This window comes from Amphiura filiformis, chromosome 5 (genome assembly GCF_039555335.1).
Source record: "Amphiura filiformis chromosome 5, Afil_fr2py, whole genome shotgun sequence".
NCBI classification, from domain to species: domain Eukaryota; kingdom Metazoa; phylum Echinodermata; class Ophiuroidea; order Amphilepidida; family Amphiuridae; genus Amphiura; species Amphiura filiformis.
In genome coordinates, this window is record NC_092632.1 from 26,035,364 (window position 1) to 26,062,227 (window position 26,864).

Consider the following 26,864-nt stretch of genomic DNA (forward strand, 5'->3'; position numbering starts at 1 on the left):
AAAGAATTATTTGCATATTATGCAACTTTGCATGTCATAGTTTTATTTATATAAGTTCTCTTTCTGCCTGTTCTCTTTATGAACAGCTCGCATGTTTACATACACACAATCATGTACACACAAAAACAGTGATGTATAGATTTATTCAATAGCTTAGTAACCATAAAAATGACAGAAAGAAAGCCATGAAATAATTTTTTTCAAAAATATTTTTGTAACACCATTCAAGGATGAGCTGCTAAAAACATTCACAGCAGTATTATTGAAAACCACACAACTAGGCTAACTGCAAAATCTAGTTGAAATATAATATCATGAACATCAAATATACAATTACTAACTTTGTTTTACCAACACATTAATTTGCATATTTTGCAATCATCAAAATATTACAAAGAGGAACTGGCCTTTTTTGAATGAAAACCTGAAGTGCAAAAGTACATTGCTTAATATAAAATGTAATTTTAAACAAAGCACTTAGTTCTTATTTAAATGTTCATTAGGCGGAGGCGCCGTATTTAGCATTAGCTTTGGACATTTAGTTACTTATTTTCTTTATTTTCTACCCGACGCACCGGGTGAAAATAAAGAAAATAATTAAATATCCAAAGCTAATGCTAAATACGGCGCATCCGCCTAATGTTAACAGCAGATTTTAGTAAACTTTTGCAAACAATATTTTTCAAAGACATTCTGACAATTTTTTGATAAATGTTTTTGAAATATTTTGATATTTTTTTAATGTTTGATAACTTCTTGAAAAATGTTTTTTTCAAAATGTTCATTTTCCTGGATTCATCGATCTTTAGGTCTGTCCCCTTGAAGACAGCAAGAAAGATGCACAATCAATGTTTGCATTTCTACATACTGACATAATATTCTGAATCACAAAGTGTCTCAGAAATATGAACCAAAATAACAAGCACAGAAATTTCTCATCTTTTTTTTTATCATTATCACAGAATAAGCTATCAAATAAGTTGCTGCTGTAGCAGTCTTCATAGTAAATGCAGACTAAAAACAATCACACTCATTGTTTTCCTTCCTGATTTGATTTCCTTGTTTTTCAAAATTAGCTGATCCGTGATCATTAATTATACAATGATGCTTCAGAAATATAATTTGTCGATGGGAAAACAAAATAATTAATTTAACACAAGTTTCTTGAAAGTCGGACTCACTTTTTACCCAAGGGTTATTCCAGTGGCAATTCATACACCTCTATGGAAGACTAACTTAATTTTCACACAGCTAGTGTGAATTTAAAATGGGGTTACCATTTTATGGATTTCAACTGGAATAACCCGCTGTGTCCCACCTTCCTGCTGGGTAGTCCTGTGACTCCTGTGTCTTTATCAAACTCACAATTTCATTTGGGATTGTAACCCACTGGTTGGAAATCAGTGAAATCATTCATATTCTTCTCTCAAATTACTACAACAAAATTTATGAAAGCACAGAACTCATTAAAACATGATTTTAAAGACTGCTAAACATTTCATTGTTAAAGAATTTTTGATGTACTATATAGCGCTTCAAAAAGACCTAATTCATTAAATATTTCATTGAATAATTCACAATGAATAACAAAACAACATTTCATGTAAACTGGAAATCGATCAAAAATTTACATTTCATTTTGACTATCTTTATCAAGGTGTGTTATTGAGTCTAATCATCACTAGATAAAATCACTTTTCAAATGCACCATAGTTATGGTTATTATAAACATACACAACCCATGTTCAAACACACTAGGGTGTTAACCCAGATTGAAGCGGTACACCCAGACTAGAAATTATACAGACCATCCAACAACAGGCAAAGTCCCTGTGCTTTGAATGCTGTGAAGTCTTACATATTCATGAAGGCCGATTGTTTGATCGTTCCTGTCTATAAACAAATCATGCTAGTATTGCCTGCGTTCGTATTACGCGGTAGAGAGTTGCATGTGAAAGACCCTAAAAAAGTGCGGTATGTGTAGTAGTTTCATCTCTCGCACTTCATGGAACGATTGGCCTTCATTAACAGGTGAAGCTTGGACTTAAACTGTTAGTAAATAGTCTGTATTTAGTCTATAGTACACCAATCATGCCAATAGACTACATCCTGTGCTTTGTATGTAATTAGAATTCTTGCATATTCATGAGGAGTGTTTGTTCTAACCACTGTGTCTAATAACTCATACGCTGCACTTTAAAAAATACCAGCATACATTCAGTCTACTCTGAAATACAAAGTACCGATGCGGACGCACACATTGTGCTGACTTTGAAGGCACGCATACCTGCAGCAGATACACAGCACGGTGCACTGTTTACGCACAGTACACGCACCCGTGGTCACTTTGAACTTCTGAGTGGACAAACTGTAGTGGGCATGCACAGTCTGTGTATATTGTTAGTCTATGCATTGGACATTCCAATCATCATTAAAAGAATTCACGCTTATCATTTGAAAAATTCTGACAAATCATCTGCTGCCAATTTACTCTGCTGCCCATTTGTGCCTTTTTCTTGCTACCTGAAAAAATAGAAACAAACATATACATAATATTGTGATAATTATTTTAATAATTAATAATTTCAGAACTATTAAATAATAAATGTTTATAATATTTGCACTTTAAAGGTTATAAAGTTTAATAAGTTTGCATTACATTTGCATCAAAAGTTATACCAAATGAAAAATGGGTAGTTGGTTTGAAGCACCTGTGTATTATAATTATACTTTCTAACAATTTACTGTTTCCTTGTAATCCACTAACATGCAAGTTTAACTCACATTAAAAATATTAATAGAAGGAGCAACATCATCTCCACTAGGACCAGGCTCGCCATTCTCCTCTGCAATAAAAAAATGGTTTGTAAAAGAAAATGGTAGTTATACACTCCAACACACTTGCCAAAGTTTTGTTATCTAATGAGAGAATCTGAAGTGATGCCTAATGTTTTCTCTTTTTCTTAGATGTAAGATTTCAAGTTTATATGAGGGAACATGCCCACCTGCACTCCTACAATGAAATGCAGTGCTGTATTCTAGAGTGGGCCGGCAATCAATACTACTCCCTCACCACCAACAACCACCACCAGGCCTGTATATTTTTTCAGGGGGAATGCATTATTTCAAAAATGCAGACCTTTCCAGTGGCGTAGCTAAGGATTTTGGCGCCCAGGGCTAAGGGTAGGGCTACATAATGGCGTACCCTCATTCTTGAAACAACTGCATGCCAAGCGCGAGAAAATTTTGACAAATAGGGCCTAGTCGCTATGCCACTGGACCTTCCTCCCAAAAAAACTCACTTGTATGCTATAACTGGTCTTAGCCCTCTTTAAATATACTTAAGGGCTATTTTTAATTGACATTTTTCCCTGATTTTACCCTGAAAAGTGGGCTTTTTCTGGCTGCTGTGTATATGCCTGACAACAACAAGGCACTTAATATAGTACCCAACACCAAAAAATGACCTCTATATTTTGAAAAGCTAAGTAAGTTAGGCTTTTACCACTAAACCGAAAAATAGACCCACGTTAAGAGTGATACAGTTGTCTGTCTGCATGGTCTATAATGTACATGTTAAATAAAGTAGTACAGGACTTGAATTAATAATTTGTGATACTTCTGGCGACATATCACAAGACAATTCTCGATATAAAACAACTGATATTGATCCATGATGCTACAAGGCCCAGCGATTAGGAGCTGATCAAACTATAGGCACTTTACAGGAAATTTATCAAAACCAACCTTCTCCAGATAGCTAATAGTAATGAAAACACCTTTAAATGCCCACCCACAGTCCTTATGTGCTAGCAAGTTTAACCTTACCATCATCTTGAGCAAAGTACAACTCATGTTCCTCAATGTGTTTCCTCCGGAAGATAATGTATGAGACAAATGCCAGGGATAGTGTGAGGATGGCAAAGAGACCGATGCTGAGACGCATGATGGTAGTAGTAGGAGCATCAGATGGATTGAGACCAATCAAACTTACACCAAATGAGGTTTGTAGATGGCAGAAACTGTATGCGGGAAAAAAATACTGATGTTAATGCGGTGATGAGGACAGCAAAATTCAATGCTAACATGCATGGCTGAGTAGTAGGGACATGAGATGGAATGAGGCCAATCAGATTGCAACAAATGTTTCTAGAAGGCCAGAAACTTCAGAGACGGCCAAAGTAAATGCTGAAATGCAAAGTAGTCAAGGTATGTACTGAAATGAGACGTATCAAATGTACACCAAATGATGCTTATAGGTGACATGACAGAAACTGAATGAGGATCAGCAGGAGAAATATCAGTTTAACACACCATTGCACCACTAACAGATGAGACACATCTTAGACCAGCTATATATAAAGAAACTATTTGAATGCGCACCTCAAAATTACGCTATCTGCAATAAAAATATCCTTGTGGAAGCAAATTGTACATAAATTATGGTACCATATTATGGTATCAGAGAATGAAATATAGCAACAGCAAAATAGAAAATACTGCGATAGTTCACTCGGGAGGCAGGTGTTTTTCAATCAGTCTGTTCCCAAATTCAAAGTACAGTATCTACAAGTAAAATTACATAAAAGATACTGTGTTTTTGATTCTGAAGACAGGTAAAGTAGAGAACATGTATGTTCCCATCTCTCTTTTGTAGTGATTGGGGCAGACTCCTCCATGAAATGTTGCTGGGGGGGGGGGATTGCTACTCTTCCTCCACATCGAGTTTGTTACCTTCACAGCATTGAAGCTGGTACCCATTGTACCTCTGGGTGGATAGAGGCAATAAAAGTGAAGAGCCTTGCTTTTTTGGCAGGCCAAAAGGGGGGACAAAGATTTTTTGACAGGCCAAAAGTGGGGGTTAAGCAATTTTTGGCACAGATATTTGCACTGTTTTGATTAAACAATTTCAGATTGTAAATTGGGGTTCCCCAAAATCTAGCATGTGTAAAGGGGGCAAAGATTTGTTGGCATGTCAAAACTGCTTCGAAGATTTTTTGGCATGTCAAAAGGGGGGGAAGCCATTTTTGGCACACCATTTTGCGACACTGCCACCCTGGGTACACATCATTATTACACAGCCTCTTACCTGTATTGTGGATCTATAACCAGCACAGTAAACTGATAGATACTATCATTTCTCCAGGTATCCCACACAATCTTATTAACACCTGTACTGTTTAGTATCTCGTATGGTTGCAACAAATCATCATCGCCACGTGGTGTAGTCATGTTCTCAAAGAAACAGTGTCTGTAATTCTGCAGGGAAAAAATATGTCACAGATGCTTTTTTTCTTTACCAAATCAAAAGGTCTATAACTACAGGTATGTGTACAGAAGTATGGCACTTGAGAGGTAATAAAATTAAGACCATCTTGAAAAGGAAACAGAATACTGATTATCAGATAACATTCCCACCATCGCCACCAATTTAACAGATAGCTTCTATATTTAGGAAAAAATATTTGTAAATATACACCTGACCACCTCTGTGCTATCATAGCAGCTTGTAAGAGTGACCTTCAGCACAGCAGGTGGCCTTCCTTTACATTTGAATGCAATGGTGGCAAAGCTCCAGAAACATGTGCAGCAAAATTGTCTATTTTTTGTCAAAATTCAGAATCCTCTGAAGTGTGATAATTTTGCTAATTAAATTACTAACTTTGATGATATTTGCATGTCTAAAAAGTTCCTATCCTTTTCTGTATAGTGGTCAGTCGTGTGACAATTTGGTCACAGTTGGATGTCTTGGTATGGCGGTGCCATGGGTCACATGTATATTTATAAATATAGTCTAAGCTAACTGTTTCAATGTCTGGATTATGCAAAAATCCTAGTTACAATATTGGTTAAGAGAGAGAATCAAGCTTGATTTATGTTAACATGTCTGAATATGTACATATCTCTCTTTGGCAACATCAAACACTCTGATCAAATACTAAGCTTAGTGACTTACATGTGGTCCCCATATTCCTTCTTGTGCCTGCTCTCCATCACTAACACTCTGTTGCATTTTCTCCCATGTTTGAGCTCTAGACTGACAACCAGCCTACAAAGAAATTAGATACCAAGATAATTAAAGCTTTTATCATCATTTTGAGTCGCAAGTTCAGTAAATTTCATACAGACGGTGAAATTGCATTTGAGTGCTAAATTTTACCATTGCCTAAGCTAGATACTATGCAGGTGTTCCTCCCTTTCTGTTATAATTTGAGAATTTAAATTATGCCTTTTTTTAACATGTGATAAGACCTGATCCAATCAGACCAAAGTCTGCAATAATGAAATAAAGACAGGGCCGTAGCAAGGTTGGAACCGTTTTTTTTTGTTTGTTTTTTAAATTTGGACCAACTTCACCAAAAATATTTGAAATTTGGGTGAAAATCAGGCTTCTTTATGATTTTTTTTTGAAAATTTAGCATTTTTTAACCCTTTTTGGCGCAAATTTCTAAAAGTTGGTCAAAAATTAAAAAAAATGAAAAAACAGGTCCTAGATATTTTTACATAGTTTTTAATTAAATTAAAATTAATAAAAATAGTTTTTTGGCCAAACAATTTTTTTGTTACGTTGAAGAAAAACATTTGGGCCAAAAAATGTTTTGGGGGGATTTTCTCCAAAAATGAGCATTTTGACCAAAATTTTACCTCGCATATGAATACATCAAGTGATTGCCATTCTAAAAAAATGTATACTTTTATATTCTGTAGACGTCACTACCACATCAGGGTGAAAAATGGTTTACCTCGCAGATGAATTCATCAAGTGATTGCCATTCTAAAAAAATGCATACTTTTATATTCTGTAGACCAACAATTTAGCAGTTATGAGGCCCTAAAGTTTCCATAATTCCAGGGTTAAGTCCACCATTAAAGTGCTGGCGTACAGTACACACGCACACACTTAAAGATGCTGCATAGATGCGCGAGCGAAACAGCTGCCTCGACCCTTTGACGTCACTGCCACATCAGGGTGAAAAATGGTTTACCCACCTGTTGCATGGTAGCAGTATATGAATAGTCTGCTCTGCCATGGACTTCCCACAGTATATAGTTTGCTGCCATCTCTTCAATTAAAACATCACCATCATACCTGTCATCAAAATAAGTAACACACTTGTGGTAACAAAATTGACATGAGATGTCATACACTCAGAGACTTGAATTTGTTATTGGTGACTGCTTTTTATTAAGAAACTTGAAAATTAATTAAATACCATCAAATCATTGATAAACTTTCACTTTTTTCCAAAGAGAAAAATAATTAAGGGATCTGGAATGAGCGTTTTGACAGTATTTTTTGTGGGAAATGAGAGCACATCAGACATATCGAATTGCATTCTGAATACGAAGAATGTCTTTCTGATATCAAGTAATTTTCATTTTTGAAATTCACAATATAATACAAATTTTATGACAAATTATCAAAATTTGATATTTTTCACATTTTGATATATAACAGTCCTCGAAAGTAAATTTTATAAATCTAATGATATATTCTTAAAGTGTATGTAGCTGGGAGGAAAAGTTGACGATCAATTGAAAATTTTGACCTTTCATATTGAAGATATGGATTTTTCCCCAAATTCTTTTTGGTATTTTGGGGAAAAAAATCCATATCTTCAATACGAAAGGTCAAAATTTTCAATTGATCGTCGGCTTTTCATCCCACCTACATACACATTAAGAATAAATCATCAGATTTATAAAGTTTACTTGGAGTACTGTTAAATATCCAAAATATCAATTTTAATCATTTGCCATAAAATGTGTATTACATTGCTAATTTCAAAAAATCAAAATTATTTGATATCAGAAGGACATTCTTCAGATTCAGAATGCAATTCGATATGCCTGATGTGCTCTAATGTTCCACAATAAATACTGTCCAAACGTTCATACCCCACCCCTTAAGACACAACATTAACTTTTATTTAAGGCCTAAAAAAATTGTTTGATTGGCGTAACCCGACTGACCCTAAAAATAGGCCCGACCCTAGAAATTTTTTCTTATTTTTTTGCAAAAAATGGATAAAAATAAATAAAAAAGATTAAAATTTAAAAAAAAGAAAGAAAAATTCGTGATTTTCAGCTTAAAATGTGTGTAAAAAAAATAAATTGCTGACCGACCTACCCTAATTTTTTTTTCATGTTAGGCCAATCAAACAATTGTTTTTTAGACCTTAGTAACAATAGACTTACAAATCAATCGCTGGTAAAAAAGTGTCTTTGTAATGAGTTTTGATTGGGCATCCTATGTCCTGGTTGTAAAGAACTTCCTGGGAAAGATAATACACAATTGTTAGAAATCAAATGGCCTATTTAACAATATTTGTTTCCCTTGATTTTTTCACCACATTTTTCACCCTATTCTTTGCTTTGATATTTTTCACTTGTTATAGCGGGCATAAAAAATAATGCATAAAGGTGAAGGGTATCTTTGATCTTGCTGTTCATATGACAGGTCTCATTTTAGATTTTTAGATTTTTTTTCACTTTGATTTGGCAGTAATGTCAATGTGTTAAGGCAGCTGTTTCGCTAGCGCATCTCTATGCTGCATCTTTATGCATGTGCGTGTGTATGTCAGCGCTTTGATTTTGCGGCTGATGTCACTGCCACATCAGGGTGAAAAATAACTGCAAAGATGTTGTGTGACATACTTCAATCATCTTTCATTGTCTTTAAATCTTTTTCACAGTTTTGCTGCTATTTCAAACAAGCAAAACCACATCAAATTGCATCATTCAACTGTTTGGACCAAGAAAAAATATATGTCTAGAGAGCAGAGCTATTTAAGGTGGGTCGGAGCGACGGAAGGGAGCACGACCTAGCAGAGTTTGCACTCAAATAATATTGAGACAAATAAAGATTAGATACAAGGGGAATGGTATGGGTTCTATATACCAAGGAAATCCCAAGGATTGATATAATGGTTGTCATTTCCACCCCATGTGCATGGTTTATTTTGCAAGCAAGAAAACACCCACAAATTTGTTTTGATTTATTATTGGCCTTAGCTCAAGAACTGCAAGACTACAGAATTATAAATGCAATAATTGACTTCCTTGACTCATTTTCCTATCTGATCAATTTATCAATATAAAGAAGTATGCTGCAGTTTTTAGTTAAAATTCTTAAAACAACATACCCTGCAAAAATCAAGACTCTGGGTGCTGTAGTTTTGTCAAAATCCTAGATTTTGAATAAAACGCAGGAACCATTGTTTTATTATTATGATGAAATTATTAGTCAAACGCATACACGATGTTCATAACACAGTATGTACATGGCGTGCGGGACAGTGATCTACACAACAAGGGATCGTACCATAACACTACCCAAGGAGTGATACATATTTGCGACATCGGCGCTGGTAGTAAATTCCAATTCTCTTTGCTTTGCCTTAGTTGTTCGGCTCAAAAATAAGAGGGTATATATCTGACAGTAAAAGCTAACATTTTATAGCAAAGAAATGCTAATCTATTTTGTATGAAAATGTTATAATATGGCTTTAAATGGCTAAATCTGGAATAATCTGGACTTTGGTATCCCACTTGCCTTCAAACAGCATCTGCCTCATATTGCAACAAAATCAGCCTATACAAAACTTTTTGGCCAAGCATGAGATTAGGGTTAGGACAGTGATCAGGGTTAGTGTTACTGCCAGGCTATGCTGACTTTTACTGACCTTGCTCGATGTTGATACACTTCCATCTTCATTCTGCAAAGCAGACCTGAAAATGATTTAAAACCAAATTAATGTGATTATCTTTTAATGAAGTTGAAGAATAATTCCTGATTTCAAACAAGTAAAACATCAAATTTTATCATTTACCATGTTTACCTGTTTCAGCTCATTAAAATGAGGATATTTCTCAAACCTGGGCTTATATGTAAAGCTTATTTGCTTGCCCCATCTGATACTCTCAACCATGTCAACTACAATGGAAGGAAAATGATGTAATTTAGTTCCAGCGATTGGCTGAGATTCACCTGTGAGTGTGGTACGCTAGCTGTCCACCACTATGGTTGAGGGAACATGTTCGATCCCTGTAATAGTTATACAAGACCCTACATTATCAATGACCCATTCCCTAAACATGTCATACAAAAACTAACATTCAGCAAAAAGAAACATCACCCCATCAAATAACCTCTATGAAAGTTAAAATCATAAACCTTATTGTCTCCATATTTGAAATTACAGCTCAAGTCAGTTCATTGAACTACAGGAAATACTGTAAATAACCTCTATGAAAGTTAAAATCATAAACCTTATTGTCTCCATGATATTTGAAATTACCAGCTCAAGTCAGTTCATTGAACTACAGGAAATACTGCTCATAAGTTTGCTCACTTTTTAAACACGCCGGTGAGCATACCAAATTTGAGTGGCATATATGTTTAATTTTGCTTTCTCTTTTAAATGTTTCAAGGTGACAATTTGCTAATTTTGTCAGAAAGACAAAAATAGTATGGGATTTATTAGTCTTTTCGGGAGTCTTTTATTGTACTTGACATGTGCCAGGCCAAAATAGATAGAAACTCATGAAACAAATACTTCACATAAGGTATTTTGGGACAACTGTAAAAGCTCTGTAATTTGCTACTAAATGGTGTGTCAGTATGGTAAAAGATACAAGCAATCTTATAATGTCAAAATCTGACATTTTACATCGATTTTTGTCCGTGCAGACTTAAAAACTCTCTTGTGAGGGAGATATTAGAATTCACATACCATGCATAAATTTGACCTGCTGCTCCATAGGGGCCAAAGGAGACATAATTATTTGAAAATTAAGTTACTTTATACAAACATTAGGCTTTTCTTATACTGGAAACATCGAAGGTCTAGTATACTTTGTGGAGCACGTGTGGCCGAGTGGATAAGGCGCCCGACTCATAATCCATAGGTTGCGAGTTCGAGCCCTGCTCGTGCCAACGTGTTGTGTCCTTGGGCAAAGCACTTTTGCCTACTGGGGGATGGGGTTGGGTTGGATTGAATGTTTGTATAGTTGTTTGTTTCAATGTTGCAATATTGGCGCTGATTAAGCTGCTGCCTGCAAATTGCATGTCTGTTTAGGTGTGTTTAATGTTCAATTCTAGCAATTTGACCTGCGGGTCACCATTAGAGTTTGAAACAAAAACTTCCTTTTTTACTTGGTTCTAAAGTTCTTAAGTTTTTATTTGTATTTTCTTATATATTTTACTGTTTTTTTAATCAATTTCACATTTGCCCCCTTTGGCCCACATGGACCAGATCGAATAACCATACGAATGCGAGCAGTTGATGCTGTGATAACCATTTACAATTACAGAAGGAGTTGTAATAAAAACATGATCTATTTTGATTAAAATGACTTATTTGGTCTAATAAGCAAATAGGTAAAAATTGCTTTATGCAAATATCATAGCGCTAGCAGCCCGGCTAGCGGCTTTAATATACAACTTATATTAAACATATAACTGTTACCTTGGTATAGTATAATTAGCTCGCATCTGGCACTGTGTAGGTTTATGTACCTGAAGATGTCTGCCTGGTGGACAACCTAAGGATACATGCACAGTCTGGGCAAAAGTAATAAAACAAATAAAAATATCAGTATCTATCTACTGCTAGTATTTATAGTGTTAGAACAGCAGTGTAAATTCAAGAGAAACATATAAACAAAACTCCGTTTTTCGTCCAAAACAAAAAAAACAAACAAATAGTTTTTTGAGAAAGTAGAGGGGATGTGAGAGGCACTAGTAGGTGGGCCTCCAATATCTAAGAAAACACATTGCTGCAACAAGTTAATGCCAGAGACCCATATAATTTTGTTTTGAGAGAGAATGCACTCCGATTATTACCCCCAGACAGAAATAATTCGACCACAAACACCAATTGCGTATCTGTCAGGCATTCAGACAGACATTCATATATTTATTTGCATCAAATATCATATGTTACAATAAATTAGCATGCACATTAAGAAAACAGCTTCCACAATACTTTGAAAATATAGTTAGCATTATTACCAGGACCTAGATGAACCTACCTAAGATACCTCCCCAGTGAACTATCTACCTGGGAGCTGATTAAGTCATAACAAAACTATATTATTGGATATACCGCCCCAGTGAACAATCTACCTGGAATCTAGTACCTCCCCAGTGAACAATCTACCTGGGAGCTGAATTGATCATGAATCAGGACCTAGATGAACCTACCTAAGTTACCTCAACCCAGTGAACAACCTACCTGGGAACTGATCATGTCATAATGAATATATTATTGGATATACCGTCCCAGTGAACAATCTACCTGGAATCTAGTACCTCCCCAGTGAACAATCTACCTGGGAGCTGAATTGATCATGAATCAGGAGCTGATCATGTCATAACTAAACAAATGAATAATTATATTAGTGAATAGTGGGCTGAATCTTTACGATAACTGTGCATGAATACTGTTCTTCCAAGAGATTGCTTCCTGGAATCCTAGGAGAGAAATTCCTGAAAGGTTAATTTGGATATAAAATAGTATATTAATCCAATATGAAAATATATAAAGTATACATGTACATAATTAAATACATGTTAGAAAACATTGCCTTACTTGACTGTTTTAACATTGAGTAATCCTTGATAATATTATAGTGAAAGTTAAATCACACCCATAGAACAGTTCATTCAACATGTTAAACTAGCTCAGAGAAGAGTTACCGCCAAACTACTTTTTCTACAAGATGAAGTACCTGCAAAATTTATTCTTTAATATAGCCAAGCACAGGGTGGTCTTATGACATTTTTATCGCAACGAACTTTGCTGATACCGCCATCATAAATATAAAAGAGCCCAGAGCATATTAATATATGTCAAATTGCACACCCCTAACTCTTGTAAGTAATTACATATTTCATTTCATTTTATTCGCCAGAAAAACGTTATAAAATACATATATTGCCCATCTATAAGCACTACATCAAAAACAATTAGGTATTTAAAAATGATTAAATAAGCCCCTTGAAAAAGATCATCAGGACTGTTAGATAACATACCAATGGTAAACTGCTCCACGAGTCCAACAATTCGATATTAATACATCTTTGCTATAATTGCTACTGGTACCACACTTATGTAGATAATATCCTGGTGTAGGTTATTCACCCAGTAGTTTAAATGAACAAACAAAGCAAAGTGAGTTGCACATTTTTTGTTACAGTATTAAATTAAATTTACAATATAATCTTATTCAGATAATGTCACATATTTTATTAAATTTTCTTTGATTATCCAAGATTATTCTTTCTTATACATCAACATTTTTTAATTAGCCATAAACTTTCGGCTTTTATTATACTATTTTCAAACCTTTAATGGCTTTAAATGCACACCTTGCAATAGGGAGTGGTGGGTGGGAGAAAAAATTCACCACATGACTTGTCTGCATGAATGTTGACAGAATAATGGTGGTACATACACACACACAAGAATCAAGCCTTGTTAAAGGTGATCGCTGATTGGCCCAATGAACACTGATGGTGCCCATGATAAACAAATAGACAATACACATGTATCACCTCATATTGATCTTATATCACTTCATATTGATCTTTTAGCAATAAACTAACAGGACCAAACCATTATTTCTGCAGGGGTCAAACTGGTTTTAACCTGGTGGTTCAAAACGTTATTACCCCCAGACAGAAATAATTCGACCCTAAACACCAATTGCGTATCTGTCAGGCATTCAGACAGACATTCATATATTTATTTGCATCAAATATCATATGTTACAATAAATTAGCATGCACATTAAGAAAACAGCTTCCACAATACTTTGAAAATATAGTTAGCATTATTACCAGGACCTAGATGAACCTACCTAAGATACCTCCCCAGTGAACTATCTACCTGGGAGCTGATTAAGTCATAACAAAACTATATTATTGGATATACCGCCCCAGTGAACAATCTACCTGGAATCTAGTACCTCCCCAGTGAACAATCTACCTGGGAGCTGAATTGATCATGAATCAGGACCTAGATGAACCTACCTAAGTTACCTCAACCCAGTGAACAACCTACCTGGGAACTGATCATGTCATAATGAATATATTATTGGATATACCGTCCCAGTGAACAATCTACCTGGAATCTAGTACCTCCCCAGTGAACAATCTACCTGGGAGCTGAATTGATCATGAATCAGGAGCTGATCATGTCATAACTAAACAAATGAATAATTATATTAGTGAATAGTGGGCTGAATCTTTACGATAACTGTGCATGAATACTGTTCTTCCAAGAGATTGCTTCCTGGAATCCTAGGAGAGAAATTCCTGAAAGGTTAATTTGGATATAAAATAGTATATTAATCCAATATGAAAATATATAAAGTATACATGTACATAATTAAATACATGTTAGAAAACATTGCCAAAGGAGGCACTAGTCATACATTAAAATGTATGCAAGTGACTCCCTTAGCCCTTTTTTTTTTTTTTTTTTTTTTACCCAATGACGCCCTTTTTTTTTTTTTTTTTTTTTTGGTGAAGGGTGGGGGTATATAGATTTCTTTCTTTCCTTTTTTTTTTTTTTTTTTTGCATTATTTGGTATTGCCAAGAAATAGATGAGTGCATTTGAGTAACAAGTGTTAATAATCCAAGCAGTATCACCTGCATAATACGATTAACTTTAATGCATTCATCGTCAATACAATGTAACTGTGGCTGAATAGTTATAGATGGAAAATTCGGCTAAACGTTATATTGTGAATACCTTTTGGTCAAACAATTTGTGAGTTTTTGTGACCCATTTGTAATCCATACCTCATGAAACTTTATAAAGTTTTGTAGCCAACATATTGTAGCCAACATATTGCGAGGGCCTTTTATAGATCTGTTATCGCCCGTTATGCATGATTATCAGATTATCAGCAACTTAATCTTATATAGCGCATTATATCAAAGACCACAAGGCGCTTTACAATTAAAACATGAGTACGTAAAAACAAAATGCCCATAGAACTATAAATATACATCATTAAAAAATAACAATTAAATTTTAAATGAGGAACACGATGAACATTGCACAAAAGGGATTGCACGGAAAAATACATGCAAAATGAGCAAAGAAACAACTATGTGAAATGTTTAAAGTGACGGCAAAAGCAATAAAGCAAAATAAGCTTAACCAAAGTAATTTTTTATAAACAACGGCAATATACTGCAAACAGATATCAAACAGAAGATGACATTAGAATCATAAAACACAAATTTTTTTTTAAAAGCCAAGCTGTACACTACATAGATAACACGTGAGTTGAAAACTAAAAAATGAAAATGAAGTATACCGCAAAGCAATTAAACACATGATCAATTCAATGCAATATCAAAATGGCAATTTAACATAGTATCAAATTGAATATGAAAAATTCCAAACAAATGGATACTTAACACAAACAATACCAAAGTGGCGAAACAAACATATTTACACCAGGTATAATACTCAATGAAAAGAGCAATCACGAGAACAACCAAGAAAATAACTTGAGTGAGTAGGCAAAATATTATGCGAAACATATTGCACACTTTTTAAATATGAATAATAACCAAAATTGCACAATTATTAATAATACAATAATATCAAAATATGAACTAACAATACCAAAGTGGCGAAGCAAACATATCTACACCAGGTATAATGCTCAAATGAAAAGAGCAAGACACATCACGAGAGCGACCAGATACTATATATGAAAATAATCTTGAAATTTGCGGGCACTGTAATTCTGTTTCTTAAGTTTCTGGAGAAAATGTAAAAATGTAGTTTGGTCACTGACTAACTTACGCCAACCTGACAATTGAATTCTTAATAATTATTGTTCTTGAACAATGTAAGTTATCCACTGCACAGTGTCAGCAAATGTAAACTTATAACTTGAGCACTCCAATTGCTAAATATATTTTCTCCATTAAGCAGACATTTTGGAGTATACCGATACACAACAACTGAAAGTAATATTTGATAATGCTGTATAATACATGCTGGCGAGCCAGTCAAATGTTCCGATAAATTGAATCACATGCAATTCCAGTACTTTGGTCCCATCTCAATAAGAAGTGAGTACATGGGTTTTTTTTAATACATGATTGCATGCCGTTTTATTTTATGCTTATTAACCCAAGCAATCGAAACAGTCCTTGTGTAGCTTATAAATGCAACATGCAATACTATACAATTTCTTCTTCACCTAGGCAGAAGTGCATCTATACCTAGTGTTTAATTATACCATTATCATGTTAATCGAGTATATTTATTAATCTGTGCTGAATATATTGTACGCTGTTCTTGTATCATCCTTTGACTGCTTAATAAAGGACCATGCAGTAACTTCTTCAGTGGAATTTGCATAAATCCATAGCCTCCTTCGTAACATTCAATGTTATGTGCAAAACTATACCAATATAAGTCATTGTTATATGTGGCTAAAGTAAGCCCCTGTAGGTATTGTAGGTTAATGATGGGATCAATGTCAAGTAGCTGTGGTAATTGCGACTCTTAAAACAGGCAAAGCATCTTCCCTTCTGCTACCCGACTATAGAAGTATTTAATCTGCAATGAAGAAGAGAGAAACAAGGAGGAGCAAATTGTGCAAGCATATAGTCCTTCACCTACATATACATACAAGCCTAATGAAAATACCTTACTCAAAGAAAAAACAAAATATTTACTCATTTTTTTAATTTTTGTTACATAAAGATGTCACCGAGTGGAGTAAACTATTGAAGTAAACTATGCCGAGTTGGAACTCATTGATCAATAATCATTTTTTTTTTTTGCTGTAAGAATTTGGGCAATCCAACCATAGACCATAGACTATGATCCAACAACTTGTTTATCACTTTGGCTTTCCTGATGATAAATAAGCTCCATTAAAATCACAATTTTTGCATATAGGCCCTATGACAAAATAGAATATGTCATAGACTATTTTCGATAATAAATGTTAACCATTATGAATGCGTTCAATTTACAATTACTGTATTCAACATTAAGTGGTCAAATGATTAGTGTTAATTTAATGTAATACTAACAGCCAGAGTATTCAAATAAGTGAAGTACGAGGCAGTCTACTGTCCGATAAACGACCTTCCAAAATGCTAAAATTATTATAGTGCTGTTCATTTCTGTTGACATTTTCCGCAAGTTTCATACACAAGCATCTCTATTTACATGACGCTCACCGATTGCCTTGAATATTAAACCTGCTAACCATTTTACAATTTTCATGACGATTGCTATCAGCAAAAACTGTGCACCATTCAAAATTAAAATCATTCAAAATTAAAACTGCACACGAGTGCACCATTCAGAATTAAAGCGGCTCATTAAATTTCCCGATGGTCATTGACATTACTACAAGATGCCCCACCCACAAAAAAAACAGCGCGGCATATGAATGGAGAGAGCATAAACAGTAGTACGATGTATGTCGCCGGCATGGCCCACCTCTTATTTTAATTTACCTCCAACAAGGGGAAAACCCCCGAGATCTTTTAATCCACTACAACAATCAAAATCCGTGAATTTATTGGACCTTGGACCAAGGCTTGGTACTCCCAAAAAGTTTGAGTTCTCTTGACCCAACGCTTATTATTTCTGATCCATGCTTTTATCAAAGCACCCTTTAAAATCAATCATTGCCCTAACTTGTCATTCATTCTGGGCATTCATTGCCCCGCCCTGTTTTGAAATAATATCGATTTTTTTTTATAACAATGAAACACGCCAATTCGATATAATCAAGTGCGTTGAATTCTGCAGCCTGTCATGCCTATCTTTGTCCTGCAGAAGTCCGATATTTTTCTCTCAATTAAGTTAATGCATTACGTGAACAACGTAAATTAAATGTAAAAGCCCAATATGATACTAATTTATAACATTTTAACCCCTTAACTGCACAAGTTTATTGATACATAAAAGCTCATAAAATTTGTTTTGGTTTCGACTCAACGTCGTACGTATTCAACGATGTATTATATACTAGTGTAAATTTAGGTATAACGTCATCTCATTAATATTAATATACGACCGTCGCAATCATTGTAATGCATGTAATGGGTTGCTGACACGTCATAGAAAATCGGCTATTTGCATAATCACCACCGATTGATTGACGGGCTTTGTGTTTTGTGTTCTGTTTTCGTGAATCAAAGTTTGACGTACTTCTAGCTCAGTCATTTTTGTGAAGTAAATTTAATAAAGCAATATTAATACTTTGTCTCACTATTGAATATATCTCCCTACGTTTATACTGAAACTGATATGACAAACTTTTTAAAAGCAAGTTTCTCACCAAATCAACTCATTATGACTGTCATTATGACCTCAACACCACTGCTGCCTCCTCTTCATGGATACTCAGGATAGATGACTGCAGACATCTTACTTGAAAATTACGTTTCAGTACTGTTATTTTACGAGAATTGTTACATTCCAGCGGCTTCCGCTCCTCAATCGGGTTAGTTTTAACCAGGTATTTGATGCAAATAAAATTCGATCAATGTCGCAAATTATTTACCCTTCGATCCTTCCATGCTTGCCGCAAGGCCGCTGTAACATCATCTCGATGGTTTCACTCGCCCTGCAGCTGGTTGTTTCGCATGCGTAAACACTTCAAATTAAAACGTCTATTTTCTGCCCACTTCGGATGCGTAAAAGGAAACCAAACTATTACTACCATTTGTAGTTGCGATGTTTTAGACATTTGTGATGCCACTAGAATCTGGACGTCGATACCAATTGAATTGGTCCTGTCCAAGTATTTCTTTTTAGATGTAGATTTAAACAGTCTATGAATGCACTTAAATAACTGATGAAATATCAAGCCATGCACCCGGCGAATTGCCCGGTACTTGTGCAATTATAATAGACCTAAAGTTTTTAGTCCAGCTAGTAGCATCATTTATCCACAGCGGTCCCCTCAATTTATTTCCTTCATACACGATCATGACAAATTTGTTTTAATTCTCCAACAAAATTCACCACATGACTTGTCTGCATGAATGTTGACAGAATAATGGTGGTACATACACACACACACACACAAGAATCAAGCCTTGTTAAAGGTGATCGCTGATTGGCCCAATGAACACTGATGGTGCCCATGATAAACAAATAGACAATACACATGTATCACCTCATATTGATCTTATATCACTTCATATTGATCTTTTAGCAATAAACTAACAGGACCAAACCATTATTTCTGCAGGGGTCAAACTGGTTTTTAACCTGGTGGTTCAAAACGTTATTATGCTACTATTTAACAGAATAAAGTAGGGCAAAGATAATTCAATATTAATGCATTACGTGCTAGCCATAGGTTTCAACATAAAAAGTCCACGTTTTGAGATATTTTCTCTAAATATCAAGAGCTATCTTAAAATGCTTAAGAACCACTGTACCAATTATTGGTTTGCTTGTACTCATTTTAATGCATTTTCCATGCTAATTCCAAATATGGTCATGACGATTTACATTTCTGACATTTTTGAGCTTTTATATCTAAATTTGAAACTTGTCATCTGCAGTTGACACCGGCTTAGAGAGATTTAAGATAACCCTTTTTAATCTCATTTCCCTCCACCCAAACTGGGACAAACCATAGATTCTTCTCAGCTTGAACTTTAATCCAAATCATGATAATTCTAGACCAGGAGTTCTCATCCAGTGGACCATATCTACAGACATGGGGTCTCAAAACTACCCGTGTCATACAACACAAATTTTGACATGGGGTTACGAGCTTTTAGGGTTCTTATTCTAAAAAGGTCGGAGCCCCTATTGTAGATATGACTATTTTGATATCGATTAGTCAAATAAAAAATTCCAAAGCTGTATAAACTTAGTATTACCATAGCATCTGGAAGTTTACATGACATGTCTGTCATCTCTGGTTTCATTTCTAATATGACATCTGCCATAGCGCCTTCTTTCTGCTGGGTATAGTCATCTACTCCATATAAACTTGCTCTGCTCTTTATGATGAGAGTCTGTTTAGAAGGATGGAAGGAAAGAAAGGGATTTCATGGTGTCACAATTCATAGGAATTGATGATAATCTTGCAAAACTATTTACAAAAATCTTAGCAGGCTCTAATTTGAAGTGCAAAAAAAAAATATTGGTGTGTGGATTATAGGAATCCTCCTCTGAGCAATCATACACAATGGCTTTGATTGGATAATGATAACTGTACATAAATGTATGGGCCTTTAAACCAACCAGTTGACAAACAGCAACAATGCTGGTTGCTGAAAATCGCCTAAATTCTATTGAGGTATTGTCTGCATATTGCCTCCACTTTTTGCCTTCATTAAGATTTATTAAAATCTATGTACTCACCCTATTTAGTGTTTGCCAGCCTTGATAGTATTCAAATTTGTCAACTACTTGTTGCTTGAGAAGTTTGTCAGAACTGCTAAGAACCTGTTAAAAAAGTTCATTCAAATTCAAAATTCTTGCATAACAAGTATAAGTTGCACGATTTGCTACCCTAAACAAGTAGTTGTCTTTTCCCCAACCCTAAACAAGTAATTGATGCAATTATTACCCCTAAACAAGTAAACACACAGAACCCAGGCGGCAAGTGGCATGATAGGGCTAGCAATTTGTGGCAAGCCGTCTGAATTTTAAGCCATGACACATTTACGTGGTGCTAAAGCTTACCTCAAAGTTCATGCAGTATGTCCAATATTTTCAAGATTTTGGGGCCAATAGTTTCCCCTTTTTGGATCACAGGTCCAACCCTTTTTATTGAAATATTGTAGAATTTATTCTTTGGGATTGGGATGTACCCATTTCTCCACATATCCAAGAGAATTTTGAACTGCAAGTCCAACTAAATTATGACCATGGCGATTGCAAACCACACGTTGAAGTTGGAAGAAGACGGCAAACACGGCCAGTTTAGCTTGGTTTATTTCCTAATTTCGTCTCGATTTAAAACATCCTAGAGCATTAATTATCATACTGGATTTAGTGGTAAACCCAACCAAAATCCTGAAACTCATTGATTTATATTTTAAGAAAGCCAAAATAGTTCCAAATTATTCAATTGTTGTGTTTGTAAATACCCCGGTAAAATTGTCAAAAGTTCATTGACACAACTTGTTTACAAACCTAGAAGTTCGTGGTTGCTTTGTTGCTCCATGTTCCGATCAACCAAATTTTCTGGGCTGGAAGCCACCAAGACTATGAATATTAATGAATTTAAAGAGGTTCGGCCAATCGGAAATCATCTTATATTTTTCCTAATAATTTATTGACTCCACAGTTAAGAAAAAGCATGCTGATTGGTTGTATATTCTGAACAAGTTGTGACCTCGTCCGGGGACCTTGTGTTTAGTATGCTAGCTGGGCCAGTATAGGGATCTGTCATCTCTGACAGCTAAAAGCCTGGCTTTTTACTGCTTTTGGGGTGTAGGAAGAATGAATGAAGGAGAAAGCACAAAATCCCTTCACGTTACGCACGTAACGTACCCTAGTCTGAAAAAATACCCTTTATTATGTGAATTTACGGACGCGCCTGATACCCCCCTTCACCATTACCCCCCTTCACCCCGGATACTTCTATCAGAATGAACATACTAATGAGAATTTTGAAGTACCCCTACAAGTGCATTGTTGTATAAAATAAAAATGTATAAAAAAATATCTCTGTGATATGTTCTGATCCTATTGGGCTAAAGTTGGCAATAATGAAATTGAGATATAGAGGAAAATAAGCAGCAAAAATATGATAGCAATAATAAGAAACTGAAGATATAAAAAAGTTGATAACTTTGCAACCAAGTATGCCAGGAATGTGGTGATAGCAACATCAGTAAGCTTTGGTACTGAGCAAGTTAGAAATGGTACAACTAAATTTCCCAAATTGCCAACTTTGGTCTGATTGGATCCAATCATGTCACTTTAGAATGCATGTGGTATCAACTGTACCTTTATTGTGTTGAAGTAGTAGAGTGGATATGTAAGAGATGCGGACAATGAAAGTTGTCTGGCCAAATCCAAGTAATATACGTCAGCCGTACTGTTATGGTCAAAATGACGGTACTAAAAGAAAAACAAATTAGAAACAAAATACTGTCTTAGAGATTGTGTTTCATACTTTCCTGCCGCTTGCCGCTTTGATGATGATTTTGCACCACTGCACCGATATATCAATCACTCCAACACTTTGCCCAAAGCGACGGATCACTAGGAGTTGAATTCAAGTCAACTCAGGAGCGGTGTCACTCCAACATATGAGTACAGGAAATGATATTTCGTGGTGCGAGTGGCAATATTGGCTTTCATAATCAGAAAAGTAAAAGCGGCATGATGAAGTGTTACGCTGCTCCCCGGCAAGCGGCAGAAAGTATGAAACCAGCAGATTGGCCTAATGTATCCATTAGCTTATTTGTTATGCGAAAAATAGTGGCACTGAAAAGGAAACAAATTAATATACAATCTGAGAGCTTGTGAACATAACTAAACCAATCTATGTTTGATAAAAGGGCGCAAATGAACAGGTTTATTAAAAATTAGAGTGGTATAACTACATGAAATGCACTTTAAAACACAAATAAAATCTACACAGAATAAAAAGATGAGAACATTTTTTTACCAAAAGCCAATGGTAGATAACAAATGCTTAGATTCATCATTCATTAGATTTTAGTCTCAATGTCCAACATGCATTAATATAGAGGCAAAAAGTGCAATACAATCTTGGATGGTATAATGTGTTTTTTCTTTTTCTTTTTGCTAGAACCCTCTATATTCAAGCTCTCATATGTGACATGATCAAGGGGAATGAGTCGCATGTCGACCCTGGTCAAAAATGAGTTTTACATGTTTCTAAAGAGGCCATTTGTGACCGTACAGCTCGAATGAGCCGTAAATTCCCTAAATTGTATTCAGAGTTACAGTCCAAAATGTGCATAAAGCTTGTATTCATAATGTACCTAATAATTGTCCTACAAGTGTCTCATTTCAGTCCAGTCAAATACCAATCTTTAATGCTATTGTTGAAGAGGATAATAAGCTTATAATTATAGTAAATAGCTGTAAGCGCTCCACAGACTCCGAGTATTGTACGTACAATATTGTATGCAACATATCTACGTTATTTAATCTATTGCCATTCTATTTTCAGTAATGTTTAAGTTCTAACGAATGTTTGATGACGAAAAATCGATAATATGTTACATGTAATATCTAGTAGAAATATATTATCGATTTTACGTCATCAAACATTCGTTAGAACTTAAACATTACTGGAAATAGAATGGCAATAGATTAAACAACGAGATATGTTGCATACAATATTGTACATAATAAAAAGTCTGAATACTGCTTTAGTCTTTGTTTGCTTTGGCTAAATCCTGTTCAAGTGGTGGGTTAACCAACAATTAACAATGAGAGGACATTTCTGAACCTCATTGACTTGGGGATGATTTGAAGTGACCGCCAATTATGACCATTTGATATTTAATACCAGCAATGTAGAAAAAGAGATATATTGTAGCACCAAAATAATGTACCTTTTTTACTGAAGGAGCAAAGTTCAACAAACCATAACCCCGCTACTGGATATCGTTTGAAGTCAAATAATATACCATTTTAAAGCTTATGATATATATTTGCTAAACACGGGGGAGGAATTTACGGCTCATTTGCCGTGACAGGTCACATTTAGAGCTTTCCGAAACTGAAAACCCCATGTTGATATGACTTTTCTTTGCAAAGTTACATCAATTTATCAATCGCTGAAAACAATATAAAACAAAAGAATATTAACACTTTCTTTGCCAATATCTAAAAATCAATATTAGCGATATCCGACTCATTTCCCTTGATCGTGTCACATATATGTAAACTCACCTTACATACTTCAGGGTATACACTACCAGCTACATGTAATGCCAAAGGGTAAGGGGATACAGAGCTGCATTGAAAAAAATAAGAAAATATTAACAAGCTAATCATTAATACAAGTTTGCGAGTGACACATATAGAAAAGTTTAGCCCACTTTCAGTCAGAAAAGCCAAGTACACAGTGAGTGTGTGCTATTATAATAATAATAATTGACCCTTCTTCAAGCTTGCACACACAGCATGCACAGGTATTGACTGCTCTTGTCCGGCAGCTTTTAGCTATTTTTTAAATAAAGCTCAAATTTTATATAAAAAAAACATGATTTTTTCCTTTGATCCAATCATAACAACTTTTATATATACGGAAACCTGAAAGTATGAATATTCATGTTCCATCTGTGGAAAAATTAAAAAGCAACAGGCTAATTGGCTATGTACGTTAAAACGGACGAGCCCCTCTGAATCATTCGACAATTTGACTACTTTCCCATTGAAAACCAGACAGATTGAGAATCTTTAATGAAAAAACACAGGTTTTTAATAGTCCCATAAATTTATGAATTAAGGTTTTTGTTTTCAAATAGGCTTTTATCTTTCATATCCCGAGCGTGGAGCATAAGTTTTTTGCACCGTAAACACACACTGACCAAAGACAGAACAGCCAGTGGGAAATCAACAGCTGAATTGCCGTGTATAAGAAGTGTAAAAACTAGTTATTAGGCAGATGTGCAAAAGTTTTTCATATGCGCTGGAGCAACGAAGTGAAATAAGAAGGTAAAATCACACAAAACACACAATTATGTCACAAAATTTACCTGTTATTTGTGATACTGTTAAGTCTCCCAAGACTGTCAAAAAATAGTAGATGCTGGACACCTGGTATTTCATTGGCTGATAGCTGCAAAAGTATGTCAAAATATTGGTGTAGTAGTTGTAACACATACCTAGCTAACACACAACGTTTTCGACATTATTTGCAAAAGGTTAGAAAAGGTTGCCACAGAACGTTAAAGGTTATATTATATAGAGGGTATAAAACGTTTTCATAACATTCAAAAACATTTTTGAAACTTACTGCAAAATATTCTAACATAATGTTATCTAAATAATTTACCATCACAATATTGGATAAGAAACAATCTAAAGCAGTACCAACTGACTGAACTTTTGGTTTGGATGATGCTGCTGTACGTATTAAACAGTTTTTAACATACTTTTTAGGTGAAAAATATGATGCTTTGATCACATAGAAAGAACAGTAAAGTGTAAACAATACTTGACTTCATTTAAAGGAACAAGCAGAGATATTCTGTAACAAAATAACCTTGTTAACTGAGCATAAATAGGCAATTTTGATCATAAACATTTATGCTACTTGACAATAAAACTCAAGACAAGTGATTCTATTTAGTGTTTGCTAATTTAACTTGACATAGCTATGCCCACAGGTTTCTGAGCTAAACTTGAGCTTTGCCCCCTGTCAGAATAACAAAAATAATAGAAACTTTTTGGGCTAAAAATGCCATGTTTGCCTATCCCGAATTCACCTTGCCCTCCCCATTGCCCACTACCTCCTAAAAAAAAAGAGAGCAAAAACAAAAACAAACAAACAAATATCCAGGTGTCGCCACTTTTGCTATAATGAATGTAAAGCTTATTTTCAAATTTGACTGCCTAAAAATCACACTAATTTTCTTGGTGGAAAAAGTGTAAAGGTAAAAATGATGACCTGGGCCCATTTAACAAACTTGATCAATTCTATACCTTAATCAGATGATGTTGGTTGATTCTACTGTAGTAGAGGGTGTTAGATGGGTACATGAGGACAACAATATCTCCATGGTCACTGACCAGGACTTGATGAATAATGTCATCAGGTGTTGAACCTAAGACAGATGTATTGCAACTAAGGACCACCATGGTACCAACATCAAACCCTGCAATTATTAAAATATATATTATAGTCAATACCAGTTTCAATTAAAAAAATAGTATTTTTTGTACAGTTGAATAATGTAATACAAAATTCCAAGAAGAATAAAAAGATATTAGTTCATGGAACTAATATCTTTTCATGTTTTGTTTCTTTCCAAGCAGTAGTGGCACCTATATTTTTTTGAGGGGGCAAGAAAATTCTAGGGTGGGGGATAAATCAAAATAATTGCATAAAAGTGTCCATTTGTGGCCTGGGGAATGGGGAGGGTGAGGGGTCCAAGATTGGGGCAGAAAAACTGCCACTTTTTGCAAGGTACACATTTCAGATTACAATTGAAAGGTTTCTTACCATTTTGGTAGCTGTAGTAAATTTGATTGGAATTCCAGAAAAGGAGAGCACTTTCTGCTGAGTTTAGGAACATCATTGAATAAACTAATAAAAAAAAAAATGAATGACAAAGATACTGTTGATATGGACAGCAGTAAATGGCTAACAAGTGGTTGTCATGGATAACAAAATTACCGGGGGTGGGGCTCCCATTGTGGCCTGTAACCCATCCTCAAGAATCAACTTTTGAAAAGCACCCTAAACAAGGATTTAACTCTTGGCTAAAACGATAACCTAAACATATAACACACGCATGTTTTCACACCCTAAATAGGTATTTTATTCCTTGCATCAAATTTCATTTACGGATTTAATCATGCTTCGCCGTTGTTCATGACCGATTAACAACGATGCGTCCGCGTCGTCTGAGTGGTTTACTTCGCGAGGGCAGCTTTAGCTCCCTGAGCGAAGTAAACCATGCAGACGCGCCAGACATGAGTTGTTAATGATTGAATCCCTTTCAACAACGAAACAAGCTAAAGATGTCTAATTCACATGCTTCTTTCATTCGGAATGTCCATTTGTCATTGCCACTCAACCTTACAAGAAGATCGCGGTATTTCTCTGTTGATATCGGCAATAAAACTAAAGAATAAAGGGGTAATATTTAGCTGCTACCGTCAACATAAGAGAG

At 35.1% G+C, this 26,864-nt stretch overlaps 1 protein-coding gene across 1 annotated transcript; it reads right to left on the minus strand.

The window, feature by feature from the left end:
• Nucleotides 1–1,316: 1,316 nt before the first annotated feature.
• LOC140151841 (cation channel sperm-associated auxiliary subunit epsilon-like) lies at nucleotides 1,317–26,271 on the minus strand. Its single transcript, XM_072174166.1, has 16 exons — nucleotides 26,192–26,271; nucleotides 25,672–25,844; nucleotides 24,723–24,805; nucleotides 23,914–23,977; nucleotides 21,988–22,101; nucleotides 20,392–20,475; nucleotides 19,905–20,042; nucleotides 11,472–11,566; nucleotides 9,687–9,732; nucleotides 8,200–8,276; nucleotides 6,991–7,090; nucleotides 5,957–6,049; nucleotides 5,090–5,259; nucleotides 3,829–4,022; nucleotides 2,785–2,846; nucleotides 1,317–2,523 (listed from the first exon to the last, which is right to left on the minus strand). The coding sequence occupies exons 1-16, from the start codon at nucleotides 26,265–26,267 to the stop codon at nucleotides 2,488–2,490; spliced, it is 1,605 nt and encodes a 534-aa protein (XP_072030267.1). The 5' UTR covers nucleotides 26,268–26,271; the 3' UTR covers nucleotides 1,317–2,487.
• Nucleotides 26,272–26,864: the final 593 nt, after the last annotated feature.